This window comes from Bombina bombina, chromosome 4 (genome assembly GCF_027579735.1).
Source record: "Bombina bombina isolate aBomBom1 chromosome 4, aBomBom1.pri, whole genome shotgun sequence".
Lineage (NCBI taxonomy): Eukaryota > Metazoa > Chordata > Amphibia > Anura > Bombinatoridae > Bombina > Bombina bombina.
In genome coordinates this window covers 1,176,560,766-1,176,582,493 of record NC_069502.1, presented here as the reverse complement: position 1 = coordinate 1,176,582,493, position 21,728 = coordinate 1,176,560,766, and the positions used below count along the sequence as shown (strand labels likewise).

Here is a 21,728-nt window from a genome sequence, read left to right as displayed (position 1 = left end):
ATTACATGCAGTTATATGAAAATGAGTGTATACTGTCCCTTTAACATGGTTTTGAATGTGATTGCTCAATTCTAAACATAGCTACATCACCAGTTATTAACCCCTAATCTGCCGCTCCAGACACCGCCGCTACCTACGTTATACTTATTAACCCCTAATCTGCCGCCCCCAACATCGCCGACACCTACATTATATTTATTAACCCCTAATCTGCCGCCCCCAATGTCGCCGCAACCTACCTACACTTATTAACCCCTAATCTGCCACCCCCAACGTCACTGCCACTATTCTAAATTTATTAACCCCTAAACCGAAGTCTAACCCTAACACCCCCTAACAAATATAATTTAAATAAATCTAAAGAAAATTACTATCATTAACTAAATTATTCCTATTTAAAACTAAATACTTACCTATAAAATAAACCCTAAACTAGCTACAATATAACTAATAGTTACATTGTAGCTATCTTAGGATTTATTTTTATTTTACAGGCAAGTTTGTATTTATTTTAACTAGGTAGAATAGTTAGTAAATAGTTATTAACTATTTAATAACTACCTAGCTAAAATAAATACAAATTGACCTGTAAAATAAAACCTAACCTAAGTTACACTAACAATACAATTAAATAAATTAACTAAATTAAAATCAATTAAATTAGCTAAATCACAAAAAAAAACACAAAATTACAGAAAATAAAAAACAAATTACAGATATTTAAACTAATTACACCTAATCTAATAGCCCTATCAAAATAAAAAAGCCCCCCCACAAAATAAAAAAAAAACCCTAGCCTAAACTATAAATAGCCCTTAAAAGGGCCTTTTGTGAGGCATTGCCCCAAAGTAATCAGCTCTTTTACCTGTACAAAATAAATACAAACAACCCCCCCAAGAGTAAAACCCACCACCCACACAACCAACCCCCCAAATAAAATACTAACTAAAAAAACCTAAGCTCCCCATTGCCCTGAAAAGGGCATTTGGATGGGCATTGCCCTTAGAAGGGCATTTAGCTCTATTGCAGCCGAAAGCCCTAACCTAAAAAATAAACCCACCCAATACACCCTTAAAAAACCTAACACTAACCCCCTGAAGATCGACTTACTGTTCTGAAGACTGGACATCCATCCTCAAGGAAGCAGCAGAAGTCTTCATCCAACCGGACATCCATCCTCAATGAAGCTGGGAGAAGTCTTCATCCAAGCTGGGAGAAGTCTTCATCCAAGCCGTGCGAAGTGGTCCTCCAGATGGGCAGAAGTCTTCATCCAGGCGTCATCTTCTATCTTCATCCATCCGACACGGAGCGGGTCCATCTTCAAGACATCCGACGTGGAGCATCCTCTTCATCCGGATTCTTCTTACTGAATGAAGGTTCCTTTAAATGACGTCATCCAAGATGGCATCCCTTAGATTCCGATTGGCTGATAGAATTCTATCAGACAATCGGAATTAAGGTAGAAAAAATCCTATTGGCTGATGCAATCAGCCAATAGGATTGAAGTTCAATCCTATTGGTTGATCCAATCAGCCAATAGGATTGAGCTTGCATTCTATTGGCTATTTCAATCAGGGCAATGGGGAGCTTTGGTTTTTTTAGCTAGTATTTTATTTGGGGGGGTTGGTTGTGTGGGTGGTGGGTTTTACTGTTGGAGGGGTTGTCTGTATTTATTTTTTTACAGGTAAAAGAGCTGATTACTTTGGGGCAATGCCCCGCAAAAGTACAATTTAAGGGCTATTGATAGTTTAGTTTAGGCTAGGGTTTTTTTTATTTTATTTTTATTTTGATAGGGCTATTATATTAGATGTAATGAGTTTAAAGATCTGTAGTTTGTTTTTTATTTTCTGTAATTTAGTGTTTGTTTGTTTTTTTGTGATTTAGCTAATTTAATTTATTTAAATGTTTTTAATTTAGTTAATTTATTTAATTGTAGTGTAGTGTTAGGTGTTAGTGTAACTTAGGTTAGGTTTTATTTTACAGGTCAATTTGTATTTATTTTAGCTAGGTAATTATTAAATAGTTAATAACTATTTACTAACTTTTCTACCTAGTTAAAATAAATACAAACTTGCCTGTAAAATAAAAATAAAGCCTAAGCTAGCTACAATGTAACTATTAGTTATATTGTGGAAAGCTTAGGGTTTATTTTATAGGTAAGTATTTAGTTTTAAATAGGAATAATTTAGTTAAATGAATCTAAATAAAATTACTATAATTAAGTTATATTTAAGTTAGGGGGTGTTAGGGTTAGACTTCGATTTAGGAATTAATACATTTAATATAGTGGCGACGATGTTGGGGACGGCAGATTAGGGGTTAATAAATGTAGGTAGGTGTTGGCGATGTTGGGGTGGCAGATTAGGGGTTAATAAATGTAATGTAGGTTGCGGCGATGTTAGGGGTTAATAAATGTAATGTAGGTTGCGGCGATGTTAGGGGCGGAAGATTAGGGGTTAATATTATTTAATTAGTGTTTGCGAGGTGGGAGTGCTGCGGTTTAGGGGTTATTATGTTTATTATAGTGGCAGCGATGTCCGGAGCGGCAGATTAGGGGTTAAAAAGTTTATTTTAGTATTTGCGATGCGGGAGGGCCTCGGTTTAAGGGTTAATAGGTAGTTTATGGGTGTTAGTGTACTTTTTAGGACTTTAGTTATGAGTTTTATGCTACGGCGTTGTACCATAAAACTCTTATCTACTGACTTTAGAATGCGTTAGGGATCTTGGAGGTAGAGGGTGTACCGCTCACTTTTTGGCCTCCCAGGACAGACTCGTAATACTAGCGCTATGGAAGTCCCATAGAAAAAAGGGTTTACAAAGTTTACGTAAGTCGTTTTGAGGCCAAAGAAGTGGCCGGTGCCCCTAAACCTGCAAGACTCGTAATAGCAGTGGTAGTGAAAAAGCAGCGTTAGGACCGGTTAACGCTGCTTTCTCAGCTTAACGCAAGATTCGTAATCTAGCCGAAAGTTTGTAAAGGAGCACCAGGTAATATTTGAAGAATATAAAACTTAACTTTTATTCCAGCTTGTAGCCGATTGTAACAGAGCACAATATAAAATTCAACATGACAAGTATTTACATCTTAGGACATGGGTAGCGTTCCTGCTTACGCGTTTCGGCTGTTGCCGTACTCATAGCATAAGGAACATTGTTGCTACTCACCTTTTAAAGATCTTAAACTCTTCTCATTGGTTAATAACAATTAAAACCAACCCCTCTACCCTGTCACTGAATCTGTGTAACGAGAGGTCATAAAATCCTCACAAACTAGTTCACCTGTATTATTACACTAACCATTTTTTAACCTCTTGATCACTAATCTATTATATGAGCCTTGGTATCCCTCCGGTTAGACTATATTACATTTCAATTATGGTAGTACTTATTAATAGATCCAAGCTAAACTATACCCATTTATTTATATATATATATATATATATATATATATATATATATATATATATATATATATATATATATATACACTCCTAATATTCAATATCTTATGTTCAATACACAAATGTAGGTATATATCTCTATGTAAGGGGAATATATATATATATATAGGGAATGAGTATATGAGTATAACATGGTTACATATCTTAGGTTGTAAAAAATAAAATGTCATCATTTTTCATAATCCGATATATCAGATCTCCATAGAACATTGTCATCTTACCCTTATGTAAAAGCCTAATATGTTCAAGATATTGAATAGATTGTATTAGTAAATTCTTATTGTTTTTAAATAGTGACAAATATATTTTTTTTACTTTTCTTCTAATTCAGTACTCTGTAATATTATACTACAGTCTGATCAAAAGTTTAGAAGTTGTCCTAGTACTCTCAGGTTAGATTATGCCTAGTATATATATATTTTACTTTTCTTCTAGTTCAGTACTCTGTATTATACTACAGTCTGATTAAAAGTTTAGAAGTTGTCCTAGTAATCTCATGTTAGATTATGCCTAGTATATATAATAATCGCCATAGAACAAGCCACTGAGCTGTTGTTCGTTCCTGGTAGAGCGCTTCTCTCTTTGTATGCAAATTATTATGACCCTGGGGAAGTCTCCCTATGGGTGATGGGGGAAACCAGACGTGGACTCCTTGCCCAGTGTGCTTAGAGGAATGTGGCTGCACCTCACTGACGAGGCCCATAGGAGGCCAAAACGATCGTCTGGGGTTGTCATGTTCCTTGTTCAGAGGAGAATTGCCTGGTATTTCGGGGCTGGACTGACCTTAATTGGCAGGATCAGACTGATATACTTTAGGAAAGTTTTCTTCTGTGAAAAGCACACTGGTCTAAAAGAGGCTGCTTCCGGGTGGTAAATCGCCATAGAACAAGCCACTGAGCTGTTGTTCGTTCCTGGTAGAGCGCTTCTCTCTTTGTATGCAAATTATTATGACCCTGGGGAAGTCTCCCTATGGGTGATGGGGGAAACCAGACGTGGACTCCTTGCCCAGTGTGCTTAGAGGAATGTGGCTGCACCTCACTGACGAGGCCCATAGGAGGCCTAAACGATCGTCTGGGGTTGTCATGTTCCTTGTTCAGAGGATAATTGCCTGGTATTTCGGAGCTGGACTGACCTTAATTGGCAGGATCAGACTGATATACTTCAGGAAAGTTTTCTTCTGTGAAAAGCACACTGGTCTAAAAGAGGCTGCTTCCGGGTGGTAAATCGCCATAGAACAAGCCACTGAGCTGTTGTTCGTTCCTGGTAGAGCGCTTCTCTCTTTGTATGCAAATTATTATGACCCTGGGGAAGTCTCCCTATGGGTGATGGGGGAAACCAGACGTGGACTCCTTGCCCAGTGTGCTTAGAGGAATGTGGCTGCACCTCACTGACGAGGCCCATAGGAGGCCTAAACGATCGTCTGGGGTTGTCATGTTCCTTGTTCAGAGGATAATTGCCTGGTATTTCGGGGCTGGACTGACCTTAATTGGCAGGATCAGACTGATATACTTCAGGAAAGTTTTCTTCTGTGAAAAGCACACTGGTCTAAAAGAGGCTGCTTCCGGGTGGTAAATCGCCATAGAACAAGCCACTGAGCTGTTGTTCGTTCCTGGTAGAGCGCTTCTCTCTTTGTATGTATGTATATATATATACAGGGAGTGCAGAATTATTAGGCAAGTTGTATTTTTGAGGATTAATTTTATTGTTGAACAACAACCATGTTCTCAATGAACCCAAAAAACTCATTAATATCAAAGCTGAATATTTTTGGAAGTAGTTTTTAGTTTGTTTTTAGTTTTAGCTATTTTAGGGGGATATCTGTGTGTGCAGGTGACTATTACTGTGCATAATTATTAGGCAACTTAACAAAAAACAAATATATACCCATTTCAATTATTTATTTTTACCAGTGAAACCAATATAACATCTCAACATTCACAAATATACATTTCTGACATTCAAAAACAAAACAAAAACAAATCAGTGACCAATATAGCCACCTTTCTTTGCAAGGACACTCAAAAGCCTGCCATCCATGGATTCTGTCAGTGTTTTGATCTGTTCACCATCAACATTGCGTGCAGCAGCAACCACAGCCTCCCAGACACTGTTCAGAGAGGTGTACTGTTTTCCCTCCTTGTAAATCTCACATTTGATGATGGACCACAGGTTCTCAATGGGGTTCAGATCAGGTGAACAAGGAGGCCATGTCATTAGATTTTCTTCTTTTATACCCTTTCTTGCCAGCCACGCTGTGGAGTACTTGGACGCGTGTGATGGAGCATTGTCCTGCATGAAAATCATGTTTTTCTTGAAGGATGCAGACTTCTTCCTGTACCACTGCTTGAAGAAGATGTCTTCCAGAAACTGGCAGTAGGACTGGGAGTTGAGCTTGACTCCATCCTCAACCCGAAAAGGCCCCACAAGCTCATCTTTGATGATACCAGCCCAAACCAGTACTCCACCTCCACCTTGCTGGCGTCTGAGTCGGACTGGAGCTCTTTGCCCTTTACCAATCCAGCCACGGGCCCATCCATCTGGCCCATCAAGACTCACTCTCATTTCATCAGTCCATAAAAGCTTAGAAAAATCATTCTTGAGATATTTCTTGGCCCAGTCTTGACGCTTCAGCTTGTGTGTCTTGTTCAGTGGTGGTCGTCTTTCAGCCTTTCTTACCTTGGCCATATCTCTGAGTATTGCACACCTTGTGCTTTTGGGCACTCCAGTGATGTTGCAGCTCTGAAATATGGCCAAACTGGTGGCAAGTGGCATCTTGGCAGCTGCACGCTTGACTTTTCTCAGTTCATGGGCAGTTATTTTGCGCCTTGGTTTTTCCACACGCTTCTTGCGACCCTGTTGACTATTTTGAATGAAACGCTTGATTGTTCGATGATCACGCTTCAGAAGCTTTGCAATTTTAAGAGTGCTGCATCCCTCTGCAAGATATCTCACTATTTTTGACTTTTCTGAGCCTGTCAAGTCCTTCTTTTGACCCATTTTGCCAAAGGAAAGGAAGTTGCCTAATAATTATGCACACCTGATATAGGGTGTTGAAGTCATTAGACCACACACCTTCTCATTACAGAGATGCACATCACCTAATATGCTTAATTGGTAGTAGGCTTTCGAGCCTATACAGCTTGGAGTAAGACAACATGCATAAAGAGGATGATGTGGTCAAAATACTCATTTGCCTAATAATTCTGCACTCCCTGTATATATATATATATATATATATATATATATATATATATATATATATATATATATATATATATATGTACAGGGATTGCAGAATTATTAGGCAAGTTGTATTTTTGAGGATTAATTTTATTATTGAACCACCACCATGTTCTCAATTAACCCAAAAAACTCATTAATATCAAAGCTGAATGGTTTTGGAAGTAGTTTTTAGTTTGTTTTTAGTTATAGCTATTTTAGGGGGATATCTGTGTGTGCAGGTGACTATTACTGTGCATAATTATTAGGCAACTTAACAAAAAACAAATATATATCCATTTCAATTATTTATTTTTACCAGTGAAACCAATATAACATCTCAACATTCACAAATATACATTTCTGACATTCAAAAACAAAACAAAAACAAATCAGTGACCAATATAGCCACCTTTCTTTGCAAGGACACTCAAAAGCCTGCCATCCATGGATTCTGTCAGTGTTTTGATCTCTTCACCATCAACATTGCGTGCAGCAGCAACCACAGCCTCCCAGACACTGTTCAGAGAGGTGTACTGTTTTCCCTCCTTGTAAATCTCCCATTTGATGATGGACCACAGGTTCTCAATGGGGTTCAGATCATGTGAACAAGGAGGCCATGTCATTAGATTTTCTTCTTTTATACCCTTTCTTGCCAGCCACGCTGTGGAGTACTTGGACGCGTGTGATGGAGCATTGTCCTGCATGAAAATCATGTTTTTCTTGAAGGATGCAGACTTCTTCCTGTACCACTGCTTGAAGAAGGTGTCTTACAGAAACGGGCAGTAGGACTGGGAGTTGAGCTTGACTCCATCCTCAACCCGAAAAGGCCCCACAAGCTCATCTTTGATGATACCAGCCCAAACCAGTACTCCACCTCCACCTTGCTGGCGTCTGAGTCGGACTGGAGCTCTCTTCCCTTTACCAATCCAGCCACGGGCCCATCCATCTGGCCCATCAAGACTCACTCTCATTTCATCAGTCCATAAAACCTTAGAAAAATCAGTCTTGAGATATTTCTTGGCCCAGTCTTGACGTTTCAGCTTGTGTGTCTTGTTCAGTGGCGGTCGTCTTTCAGCCTTTCTTACCTTGGCCATGTCTCTGAGTATTGCACACCTTGTGCTTTTGGGCACTCCAGTGATGTTGCAGCTCTGAAATATGGCCAAACTGGTGGCAAGTGGCATCTTGGCAGCTGCACGCTTGACTTTTCTCAGTTCATGGGCAGTTATTTTGCGCCTTGGTTTTTCCACACGCTTCTTGCGACCCTGTTGACTATTTTGAATGAAACGCTTGATTGTTCGATGATCACGCTTCAGAAGCTTTGCAATTTTAAGAGTGCTGCATCCCTCTGCAAGATATCTCACTATTTTTGACTTTTCTGAGCCTGTCAAGTCCTTCTTTTGACCCATTTTGCCAAAGGAAAGGAAGTTGCCTAATAATTATGCACACCTGATATAGGGTGTTGATGTCATTAGACCACACCCCTTCTCATTACAGAGATGCACATCACCTAATATGCTTAATTGGTAGTAGGCTTTCGAGCCTATACAGCTTGGAGTAAGACTACATGCATAAAGAGGATGATGTGGTCAAAATACTCATTTGCCTAATAATTCTGCACTCCCTGTATATGTATGTATGATCTCCTTAACTAAGTAATTTCACAAACTACATATACTTATATCCTCCTAAACTCCTGACTATTTGGTTCATCTATTGCCAGAAGTTAATCCTATCATATACAGAATTGAGTCCTAGAGGTATTCTGGATTTTAATTTATGAAGCCAATTTTGAATCTGTTTGTTTGTCCCCCTTTGGGTTTTTGTATTTTTTCAATTATCGTCCACCTCAAAGACAGGACATTTTGAATGTTTTTCTTTGAAATGCTCCACAAAAGGTGTGGTGAGAGAACCATATTTTATGTTATTGATGTGCTCTCTAATTCTCTCACGGACCTCCCTTGTCGTAAGTCCGACATATTGCAAATCACACATTATACATGTGAGTAGATAAATTACGTATGTCTCTCTGCAATTTAAACATGTCTTGTGAATAAATTCCTCACCAGTTACTGTACTCTTAAAAGGTGCTTCCTTCTTGAAGAAAATCACAAGCTTTACATATTAAATTGCTACAATGGAAGGTCCCTCTGAATGTCAGCCATGAACTCTGATTGGCTGACTTTTTTCTCAGTTTGGTTGGAGCTACATAGTTCGCTATGGACATGCCTTTCTTGTATGAGAACCTGCAGCCTTGTTTTGCAATATCAATCAATTTTTCATCTGCTTGAAGCAGTGGGAGATATTTTCGTATGATAGAGCAAATTTTATGATATTGTTTACTGTATTTAGTAACAAAGGTTACTCTGTTATCTTTCTCCTTGTAACCACTTCTTTTGTTGTCTCTGAGTAAATCTGTTCTTTCTAGTGTTGCTACTGAAGCTTTAGCCGATTCTATAGTCTTTCTGTGATAACCTCTGTCCCGTAACTTCCCAGACAACAATTCTGCATGTTTATTATATGTAGTATCTGTACTGCAATTTATTTTTAGCCTAATGAACTGACCCTTAGCAACAGAATTGAATACCTGCTTTGGGTGACTGCTCTGAGCGTGCAGCAATGTGTTACCTGCTATAGGCTTACTATAAACTTCAGTTTGAATGTAACCTTCATTAGTACCCTTTAATTTAACATCCAGATAATGGATTTCTTCATTCTCAAATTCTGAGGTTAACTTTATGCCAACCTCATTTGTATTCAGTAGTGCTACAAAATCCTGTGCACTTTGTCACCTTTCCAAATACAAATGAGGTCATCAATATATGCGATAATAAATAATATTTCCCCTGAGAGGGCCTCTACATCCATAGATGTGGGACAGCTCCCACCACCCCATGAAGAGGTTGGTGTAAGAGGTGGCAAACTTTGCCCCCATGGCTGTCCCACATCTCTGGAGGTAGAAAAAACCCTTCAAAAGTGAAATAATTGTGTGTGAGCAGATATTTGGTAACTCGTACAATATATTTGGTCAAGTTATCACCATAACCTTCCGTTCTATTTAGAAAAAATTAAATTGCTTTTAAACCCATCTCATGAGGTATTGAGGAGTAGAGAGATTGAACATCTACAGTTGGCCAGCCAAAGTCCTTTTCCCAACTGATATGTTCAACCTCCTTTAATAACTGCTTGGTGTCTCGTAGATAACTTCTCAAGTCTGTTACCATAGGCTGTAAAATGCCATCCAACCACTGTGACATACGCTCATTTAATGAGTCTATGCCACTGATTATAGGCCTCCCTGTTAGATTTTCTATTCCGTTATGTACCTTTGGGAGCATATTGAAAACTGGAATTATTGGATTACTGACAGTCAAAAATTCCTTTGTGTTCATGTCAAAAAACCTTCCTCAAAACCATCATCTATAAGATGTGATAATTCCTTCTTAAATGTGGTAGTAGGCTCAAATTCTAATTGTGTGTATTGTTCTATATCTCCTAGCTGCCTATTTGCTTCCTGGATGAAATGTGACTTGTCCAAAACTACAATTGAGCCCCCCTTGTCCGCATTTCTTATCACTATGTCTAGGTTGTTACTAAGACATCTCATGGCTTCTTTCAAAACCCTTCGTAGATTATTACCTCTATTCTCCGTACATGTGTATGATAGTGTGTTGAGATAATTTTCTATCCTATTTTGAAATATTTCCAAAATATCCCCTCGACTGTGAATTGAGTAAAATTTTCGAGGGATTTTTGAATCGGGGAACAATGTTTTGTCTGAAAGCTCTTTCTTGGTAACTACTTTCTGCCTGTAAATCCTCCAGGGCTACCAAATCACAGGTTTCATCAAAGGTAAAATTGCTCATCACTCTTTCATTTTCACGTGGGTTTACATCAATATCTGACACATCATCTGAAAAATGTTTTTTTTTAAAAGTTATATTTCTTATGAGTCTATTCACATCTATTAACCCCTTAATGACCACAGCATTTTCTGTCCGTTTGGGACCAAGGCTATTTTTACATTTTTGTGGTGTTTGTGTTTAGCTGTAATTTTCCTCTTACTCATTTACTGTACCCACACATATTATATACCGTTTTTCTCGCCATTAAATGGACTTTCTAAAGACACCATTATGTTCATCATATCTTATCATTTACTATAAAAACAAATATAAAATATGAGGAAAAATGGAAAAAAAAACACTTTTTTTTAACTTTGACCCCCAAAATCTCTTACACATCTACAACCACCAAAAAACACCAATGCTAAATAGTTTCTAAATTTCGATCAAATAAAAAAAAAATCGTTCACTTTTTCACGATTTTTTTCACAAACTTTAGGTTTCTCACTGAAATTATTTACAAACAGCTTGTGCAATTATGGCATAAATGGTTGTAAATATTTATCTGGGATCCCCTTTGTTCAGAAAAAGCAGACATATATAGCTTTGCCGTTGCTTTTTGGTAATTAGAAGGCCGCTAAATGTCACTGCGCACCACACGTGTATTATGCCCAGCAGTGAAGGGGTTAATTAGGGAGCATGTAGGGAGCTTTTTGGGGTAATTTTAGCTTTAGTGTAGTAGACAACCCAAAGTATTGATCTAGGCCCATTTTGGTATATTTCATACCACCATTTCACCGCCAAATGCGATCAAATAAAAAAAAAGTTTAATTTTTCCAAATTTTAGGTTTCTCACTGAAATCATTTACAAACAGCTTGTGTAATTATGGCACAAATAGTTGTAAATGCTTCTCTGGGATCCCCTTTGTTCAGAAATAGCAGACATATATGGCTTTGGCGTTGCTTTTTCGTATTAGAAGGCCGCTAAATGCCGCTGCGCATCACACGTGTATTATGGCTAGCAGTGAAGGGGTTAATTAGGTAGCTTGTAGGGTTAATTTTAGCTTTAGTGAAGAGATCAGCCTCCCTCCCAAACAGCTCTCTTACCTCCCCCACCCCACAATTGTCCCCGCCATCTTAAGTACTGGCAGAAAGTCTGCCAGTACTAAAATAAAAGGTACCCTTTTTTTATTTCTTTTTTTTCTTTGCATATGCTGCTGTGTAGGATCCCCCCCTTAGCCCCCAACATCCCTGCCCCCCCCCCCCCCCGAAAAAGCTCTCTAACCTCCCCTTCTACCTTCTTGGCAGCCATCTTGGGTACTGACAGCTGTCTGCCAGTACCCTGTTTACAATATAATTTATGTTTTTTTTATTTTTCTCTGTAGTGTAGCTTCCCCCCCCCCCCCCCCCAAGACCAACCACAACCCCTCCCAAATCCCTTAGATTACTTTTTGGGGCATTCCCTCCCCCCTTTCTCCCACTTATACTACTTTTTTTTCTGTAGTGTAGCGGTTCCCACCCGCTCCCTCCCTGTGCGCGCGACTATCCCGCCCCCCCCTCTCAGGCTCAGAACCCATTGATGGCCGCCCACCCACCTCCCACTTCAACTCCCACCCACCAACGAATGCGGCCATCGATGTCCGGTGCAGAGGGGGCCATAGAGTGGCTCTCTCTGCACCGGAGGGGTAAAAATTGTTATTGCAGGATGCCTCGATATCGAAGCATCACTGCAATAACCGGAAAGCAGCTGGAAGCGATCAGGATCGATTCCAGCTGCTTTCCAGACCGACGATGTACGCCATACGTCCTCAGGCGTTAACTGTATTTTTTCTAAGGACGTATGGCATACGTCGTTGGTCATTAAGGGGTTAATGTTTGAAAAAGGTCAAAATTTTCTGCTGGAACAAAATTAAGACCCAACTCTATTACTTTTATCTCATTAGTCAGATGATGTGTGGAAAGATTGATTATTGGGCTCACTTGTATTTGGTTTGGGCCCTGCCTCTCCTGGTTTGACCTGCTCATTGTATTCAGTTTCTTTTAATATACTGTGTACTGTGGATTTGGTGGTAGGTCCAGAAGGTTGCCTAGATAAACCTCTATTACTATCACTTTTCACATTAGAAGAGGGATATGCCATCGTATCTTTAAGCCTTACTGAGCTTATATCCTTTTCTAGGGTTATTAAAACTGGGGTTCTTTCCTCCTCACCTGAACTAAAACCTTCTGTCGGATCCTCTCCTGACTGCTTCACTTTCACTAAATGTTACTTTCTTGGGGGTTATTAACATATTTTCTCTTCCATAGCCCCCCTATTGCTACTTAAATTACCCCTGTTTCTGCTTCCACCAGAACCTCTCCTGTAATTTGATCTTTGTTTCCTTTGCCATATATAAACTTTGTTCAAATTGCAGTCAGATTTATCCCTCAGGAATGTACCTTGTTTTATATCTTTTTGCAGTTTCTTTGCTTCTGCTATGGTATTTTTTAAGATTTTATCAAATTTCTCAAATTGAGTTTCCTGACTTCGATTGAACAAAACCTCTTGTATGGCATCAATTTGTCTAGAAGTTTCTTTTAACAGGTTTGCTTTGTAATCAATAAGTAATAACATTAGTTTCAGAGAGCAGTCAGTAAGAGTCCTAGTCCACACTTTTATAAACTTCGCATCTTCAGTATTGAACGTTGGAAATGTGTTCAGTCTGAGTCCTCTGGGAACCATACCCAGCTTATAGTATTTATCCAATGTCCACACATCCTACTTTAACTTGATCTCCTTATTCAGTGAAAATTCAAATTCCTCAAATAGCCTTGGTAGCGTAAACTTGGCAAAATCTGTAGTAAATACATAGTCTAGTTCATCTAGGTTACCAACTCTTTGTTCCGTAGTTTGTAAATCATAGTAAACTCTCTCCTCTATCATGTCATTGTCTGCTTCCATCCTTAACTTTAAGTATCGTTTTTCTTGTAATAACTCAAACTCACAGGTGAACTTAGTGTGCTAAATAGGCTGTTAGCGTGGGGATACGCTCAAATGAATACATCAAACAGACACAGTCCTTTAGCCAAAGCACCAATAAGAACACATGCATACAAATTAACCTGGGATCCGGTTTATATATTCAAACATTTGTACATACAAAGAACTATCACAAAGTCCGTTTCCTTTTAAATATGTAGGAAAACTATCAGCAAGTGTATATTCTATTAATAAGTACTACCATAATTGAAATGTAATATAGTCTAGCCGGAGGGATACCAAGGCTCATAATAAATGAGTGGTCATGAGGTTAAAAAAAGAGTGAGTGTAAAAATACAGGTGAACTAGTTTGTGAGGATTTTAGGACCTCTCGTTACACAGATTCATTGACAGGGTAGAGGGGTTGGTTTTAATTGTTATTAACCAATGAGAAGAGTTTAAGTTCTTTAAAAGGTGAGTAGCAACAATGTTCCTTATGCTATGAGTACGGCAACAGCCGAAACGCGTAAGCAGGAACGCTACCCATGTCCTAAGATGTAAATAGTTGTCATGTCAAATTTTATATTGTGCTCTTTCATGCTGATAAGGCGGTTCTTCGTAAGGCTTCTTTCCTAAAGTGGTTTCGGACAGAAATATTATTCAGGAAATTGTTGTTCCTTCTCTATGTCCTAATCCTCCTTCTCATAAAGAACGTTTGTTGCATAATTTGGATGTTGTGCGTGCTTTAAAATTTTATTTACAAGCGACTAAGGATTTTCGCCAGTCTTCTGCCCTGTTTGTTTGTTTCTCTGTGAAACTTATAGGTCAGAAAGCTACTGCTACTTCTCTTTCTCTCTGGTTGAGAAGTATAATTCGTTTTGCGTATCGGACTGCTGGTCAGCAGCCTCCTGAGAGAATTACGGCTCATTCTACAAAAGCAGTCTCCTCTTCTTGGGCTTTCAAAAATGAAGCTTCTGTGGAACAGATTTGCAAGGATGCAACTTGGTCCTTATTGCATACTTTTTCCAAATGTGATACTTTTGCCTCGGCTGAAGCTTCATTTGGGAGAAAGGTTCTTTGAGCGGTGGTGCCTTCCATTTAGGTCTATCTGTCTTGTCCCTCCCTAATCATCTGTGTCCTCTAGCTTGGGTATTGGTTCCCAACAGTAAATGATGAAGCCGTGGACTCACCATATCTTAGAAAAGAAAACAAAATTTATGCTTACCTGATCAATTTATTTATTTCCAGATATGATGAGTCCACGGTCCCGCACTTTATTCAAGACAGTTATTTTTGACTAAACCTCAGGCACCTCTACATCTTTGTGTTACTTCTTTTTTTCTCCATTTCCCTTCGGTCGAATGACTGGGGGTTGTGGGAAGGGGAGTGATACTTAACAGCTTAGCTGTGGTGCTCTTTGCCCCCTCCTGCTGGCCAGGAGTGATATTCCCAACAGTAAATGATGAAGCCATGGACTCACCATATCCAGAAATAAATAAATTTATCAGGTAAGCATAAATTTAATTTTTTATTTTATACCATAATACATTAAATAATGCTACATACAGTAATAGAAAAATAAGTTCATAGCAGCTAGAGATTCTGAAGATAACAACTGCTGGATAGAAAAAGGAAGTTGTTGAACTCAGAGAATACAGAGAATGCTGACAGTCATGGAAGGTCATAGCAGACCTGGAGATTTTTTTATTTTTTTTATAATTATCATCTTTCCCTTCTCGCTCTTAACTATCTTTGTTAACTCCCTCCTCTCTTCAATCTCTCTTTTTTACCCTCTTCCTTCTCTCTCAGGCCATGGGGCTGATTTATCATGGCTCGAATGGGGCCAAATACCTCTTTTTTTCGCGCAAAAAAGGAGTTAAGATGCAGCATTCTTAAGACTGCTGCTCCTTAACCCGTCCGACAGCTCAAAGGCGGCGGATATCAATCCGCCCAATCTCATACGATTGGGTTGATTGACACCCACTGCTAGAGGCTACAAATCTGCAGGGGGCGGCATTGCACAAGCTGTTCACCAGAACTGCTTGTGCAATGATAAATACCGACAGCGTATGCCGTCGACATTTATCGATGTATGGCGGACATGATCGCTAGAGCGGATCATATCCTGCAGACTCATAAATCGGTCCCCATATCTTCTCTTTCCCCTCTCTCATATCTCTTCAGTCTTTTTTTATTTCTTCAATAATTCTCTCTTAGCTCTACCTTCTCCACGTTCACCTTTCCACTCTCTCTCTCTGTCCCATTTACCCTCTCAGAAGTCACAGTCTATGCACTAATGGGGTCCCTACAGCCCTAGAGGAATGACATACCCTTGCACTTTCATGGATATAAGATATCCCTTTAGATAATAGTTTTAGCAAACAGCCCAAAATGTGTTTGTCAGTGCTGCAGTAGGAATGTACATTCTGCAGTATCGTTCTGCATTCCACGGAATACACTTTAGACTCTCTTCGGAGTGGTGAAGAAAATACAATTTTGGAGTTAAAATACCATAAAAACAAGCAAAATAAATAAGAACACAGCATTACAAACTTTTCTTTAAAGGGACATTGTACACTATATTTTACTTTGCATAAATGTTTTGTAGATAATCCATTTATATAGCCCATCTGGTATTGTTTTTATAAAAATGTATAGTTTTGCTTTTTTTTTTTAAGAACATTGTACTGATTTTCAGACTCCTATCCAAGCTCCACAGTGTCAGATGTATACACGTGTTTACAGACTCCTGTTTATGCTATCTGTCTTTTCATATGCAGACAAGGGGGAGGTGGGGAGTGTCTACTTTTTTTGTTTGCCCAGCCCCTTTAATGGGTGTCCCAGACTACTTTATCAACAATGCTAAACTGGGAGCTTCTAAGTGGTCGATTTATAAAGTTGCAGCTGACAGGTGCACACATATGCAACCCTGTCCGCTGTAGCTCGCCTCTGGCAGGCTGAATTCCGCTGCCGGAATTCAGCATTGCACACGAGCGCTATTTTTTGCTCGCGTGTAATCCCGCCCCTTGCCTGCGCGCAGCCAATTATGCCCGGGCAGGAGCTGTCAATCTTTGGCAAAAGGTTAGGGAAGCAGTCTGATGACCGCTGCTTGTTAAATATAGACTGCAGGTTCTCTTGTGAGAACTTGCAGTCGTAGGGGGCAAAGCCTGCTGAAGGCTTTGATAAATCAACCCCTAAGTAAGTTTTTAAAAGGTTTTATACTGGAATTTTAGATCAGTATCTGTGCATAGTCTTCTTTATAGTAGTGTCTACTACATGCACTTATATGAAAATTGGTGTATACTGCCCCTATAATTATTTATAACAACATTTTATGGAGAATTCAATTTTGAGTTTGATATCCCTTTAAGTTAACTAGCTCAGCACAGCAAAAACAGAAACAAAATGTACAATACCTAAAGTTCATATTCTAAAAAGAGCATTGTGAGGTATTTGGTGTACCTGAACGAGATAAGAATAAACTCATTCCTCCTGATCCAGACCCAGCTTCTAAAATGACGTCCCCAGGGCTGACATCCATCATCATCATCATTGCTGTAATATCCTGAGGAAAAAATGTATCTAATTTATTAAAAATAATAATTACATACCCTATACATAATAATTACATACCCTATACATTGCCTGTTGCAAGGGGCTTTGCCGACAGCAGCGAACCCGACGCTACTTCCTCATGAGCCGAGGTACAGGGTACACCAGATGTCGTTAAGGGGTTATGTGTGTATTTCTATTCATGTAGCTTATAAGTACATACGTTTTTAGAAAAGTCTAAGAGGACACGGACAACAGGCAGACTATGTTATGTACAAAGTCAAAGCAATTATGATACAATATTGTCAATGAATTACTTCCAGGATCAGAATCTAGTGTCTGCTTCAGTATCTCCAGGAACCGTTCTTAGGTCTATTTGTGTTGGAATCGTGGCACCAGTCTACTCAGGGATCAAATAAAGAAGTCTATAACGGCAATATAGTAAAAGAGAACCAAGAATAGTACAACACAGTTCTTAGCTTTAAAGGGCCATAATAGTCCAAAAATGACATGCTCCAATTCATTAGAACGTGTAATTTTATAACTATTGACCCTACACTACTGCACACGGTAAAAGTGTCGCTCGGGACCCACAGAGCACTGGTGATCGCTGCTTCTTACATTGGGGGAAGCAGGCTCGCATGTGCAACCTGGCCTGCAAGGGCTTAAAAGCAGCTTTTGTTGCTTAGTACATTGAGCCCTAAAGACCTCCTATTTAGCAAAGGGCAAAATCGCCTTTGTGTAAAAGATCTGACCTAACAAAATGTAGATATCCAAGAGCAACTAATATAAATTATTAAAAATCAAATCTTTAAAAGTAAAATTGACGAATAGTTCACAATCAATAATTGTAGCTGTTTATTTTATTTATTATTTTATTTTTAATATGACTGGATACTTTAACATGATAATTAATGATGTATTATATAGTTTTTGTTACTATTATAGATTGGGAATTATTCGCCAAAGAGTAATTTAAACGTTTCTGTTTTTTTTATACAGATTTGTTCTTTAATATTATTGATTGGTTGGTTGTTCTTAGAGATTTGTTCTTCTTACTCATAAATAGCCGTCCTCTTCGGCACTACAGTTAAAACATGTCCTGGCTTGCCGTCTAATCACTGCACTGTTCAACTTAAAGGGACAGTCTACACCAGAATTGTTATTGTTTTAAAAGATAATCCCTTTATTACCCATTCCCTAAATTTGCATAACCAACAGTTATATGAATACACTTTTTACCTCTGTGATTACCTTGTATCTAAGCCTCTGCAACCTGCCCCCTTATTTCAGTTCTTTTGACAGACCAGCATTTTAGCCAATCAGTGCTGACTTCTACATAACTCCACATGCGTGAGCACAGTGCTATCTATATGACGCACACAAACTAACACCCTCTAGTGAAAAACTGTCAAAATGCATTCATATAAGAGGTGGCCTTCAAGCTCTAAGAAAATGGCATATGAACCTCCTAGGTTTAGCTTTCAACTTAGAATACCAAGAGAACAAAGCAAAATTGGTGATAAAAGTATTTTGGACTAGACTATCCCTTTAATGTAGGGCACCCCCACGCTGAGTAAGGAAGCTGACAACTTTACCCAGGAGTGTGCTACATGAAGTTGATTGGCGTAATCAGGTGTGCTGTGATTAGACATTTATGATACATAATTCTGTACATAGTGCAGAATCATGTACGATTATTTCCAATATTTTCTGCCCCTTTAAAGCTGTTTACTCCAAAGTTCCGATTTGTTTTGCAAATTTAAAAAAAATGAACAGCTTTTTACCACAAATATCATGTGAGTAATTTCAATTTAGTGCTGGTCATCTGTCAAATGTATTGCCCTATTCTTCTTCATTTGATCCCTAGGAAAATTGGTGCTGCAATTCCAAGACAAAGACTACGTAATGTACTTGACATGAACTGCGGGTTAGCTGTGAATGGTGATGTGTTTGAATCAAGCAAGCAGATAGAACCAGGTATCTACCAGGAGGAAGGATTAAATGTACTATAAAAGTTGCTCCCCTTTAATGTGTTCTCAATGATCCGTTTTACCTGCTGAAAAGTATTTAATTGTTTACAAATAGCGAGTCATTCTCTTTGCCTTTCATGCATGGAGGAAGTAAAGTTTAGGTGTCTGATGAAGATTGAATTTAGCTTCTAGCAAGTTGTAGGGTATAGCCGTATCCCACATTAGTCTTTGCAGTCGAGCTGTGGTGGCTTTAAAGCAGTTGGGAACTTGCAAAGTGGTCCTTGCTGCCCTAGTATGGAATACCAAAGTTAGTTACTTTGTTATTTCCCTTTGTCTTGGGTTTCTGTGGGGAGATGAGTCCTTTCATACCTAGGGTCTGTCTAAATGCCAGACAGCAGAGCAGGTAAGTGCACTTATATTTATTAAACACTACACAACCGTGCTAATTTATTTGGAACATAGTTCACCCTGTTGTAAGGGTCACACTAAGGCCTGTCTGCAGGCACAGTGATGTGAGAGATTAACTTTAACCTAGATCTATGATGGGTTAATTTGGTTGGGCTCTGTTTGACACTGAGGAACTAGGGTATGTATTATTCCTTGTTAGCTGGCCCTAAATCCGGACACGGATGATGCAGTCTGTTTGCTAATATGTGAGTGCTGTTGTGAAGACTAGGAGCTCATTTAGGCTTGTGTTCACCATTTTTATACAGTAGGATTATGGCGTGTGTGTGTGTGTGTGTGCTTTGCATTTTAGGCTCCTCCCCCTTGCCATCAGCACCGTGGAAGGTTTTCGCGCCTCTCTACTATCCGATCACGTGATAGGCTTCCTTCCTCTGAGTTCTGTGCAGCGGGGACTCTGTCTTCTCGACTACCATGCTTGGAAATTGTCTACGGAGTTTGAGGAGGATATCTAGCTACGCAGTAGTGGTAACTTAGGCGCCTCAGTAAACTGAGGTGTGAAATACCGGAGGTTTTAGTCAGAGAGGTAGCGCTAAGGTTTAAATTATAGAACTTGCTTAACGGCATAGCCTCAGCTGCTTAACAAAATCATTTAAATTGAGACTTATGTTGCGTTTTTTAGACAGCATGTCTGACATGGATCAGGATTTATGTCAGATGAACCCATCTGTTGTGCTTAGATGCGCAAATTGCAGCTCCCATGCAACTTTGTTCCTCATGTGTCAAACAGATATTACAAGGAAAAGATACATTTTTCAATGTTGAGCCTAATGTCTCTCAGGAGGATGCTGTCCAGGTATTACCAGGGCCATCTCCTATATCATCCCAAGCATCTATGGCATCTCATACTGTGTCCTGTGGTTCCTCTCTAACTCCCAGTGGAATGTTTTTAAAGGCTGAAATTTCTGCACAGGTATCCTCGGCGGTATCTGCTGCTCTAGACGAATTTCCCAGGATTAAGGGAAAGCGTAAGAGGAAACTTAAGAATTCAGATAGTAAGGTATCTGTTCCAAATTCTGATTCCCAAGCTTCTCATAGATCTGAGGAAGTGGATGAGTCGCCTTCTGAGGGTGAAATTTCAGATTCGGACAGTATAATTCCTTCTTCTGACACTGAAGGAGTATCCTTCAGATTTAAGCTTGAGCACCTTTGTGTACTGTTAAAGGAAGTTTTAGCTGCTTTGGATGATTCCGATACTCCTGTCGCGGTCACTCCTAATAAATCTAGTAAACTTAATAATTTATTTGATGTCCCTTCATCTATGGAAGTCTTTCCTGTGCCAGACCGTGCTAGGGAGATTATATCTCAGGAATGGGAGGAGCCAGGGGTGGCTTTTACTCCGTCTCCTGTTTTTAAGAGGATGTTTCCTGTTGAGGCTTCTATCAAGGATCCCTGGTCTATGGTTCCTAAGGTTGAAGGGGCCATTTCTACTCTGGCTAAGAAAACTACTATTCCTATTGAGGATAGTTGTTCTTTCATGGATCCAATGGACAAAAAGATGGAGGCTTACTTGAAAAAGATGTATGTACATTTAGGTCTACAATGGCAACCAGTGGTATGTATTGCCATGGGGACTAGTGCAGCATCTTATTGGTTTGACGCATTGTCTGACTCTCTTCAGGAAGAGACTCCTTTAGACGAGATTCAGGATAGGATTAAGGCTCTTAAGATAGCCAATTATTTTATAGCGGATGCTGTTTTGCAGGCCCTTAGACTGGGAGCTAAGGCTTCTAGTTTCGCAGTCCTAGCCAGAAGGGCATTATGGCTGAAGTCTTGGTCAGCAGATGTTTCCTCCAAGGTCAAGCTTCTGGCGCTTTCTTACAAGGGAAAGAGCTTGTTTGGACTCGGGTTGGCTGAGATCATTTCTGATATAAAAGGTGGGAAAGGGTCTTTTCTGCCCCAAGATAAAAAAGCCAGACCCAAGGGACGTCAGAGTAATTTTCGTTCCTTTCGAAACTTTGGAGGAAAGCCTTCCTCATCTTTGTCTAAGCAGGACCATGCTGAATCTTCCTGGAAACCAAATCAGTCTTGGAGCAAGGGAAAACAGTCCAAGAAACCTGCGGCTGACTCTAAATCAGCATGAAGGGTTTGCCCCTGATCCAGGCTTGGATCAAGTAGGGGGCAGACTTTCTCAGTTTTCTCAGGCCTGGGTAAGAGATGTACCAGATCCCTGGGCTGTTGACATTGTATCCCAGGGTTACAAGTTGGAATTCAAGACTTGTCCTCCCAGAGACAGGCTCCACCTTTCAAGATTATCTGC

At 39.4% G+C, this 21,728-nt stretch overlaps 1 protein-coding gene across 1 annotated transcript in view; it reads right to left on the bottom strand.

The window, feature by feature from the left end:
- TRMT61B (tRNA methyltransferase 61B) overlaps window positions 1–21,728 on the bottom strand; it is a 198,066-nt gene that overhangs the window by 162,972 nt on the left and 13,366 nt on the right. Inside the window, exon 2 of the mRNA XM_053712646.1 lies at window positions 16,944–17,046. Coding sequence (XP_053568621.1) covers window positions 16,944–17,046 — 103 coding nt within the window. The remainder of the gene's footprint in view (window positions 1–16,943; window positions 17,047–21,728) is intronic.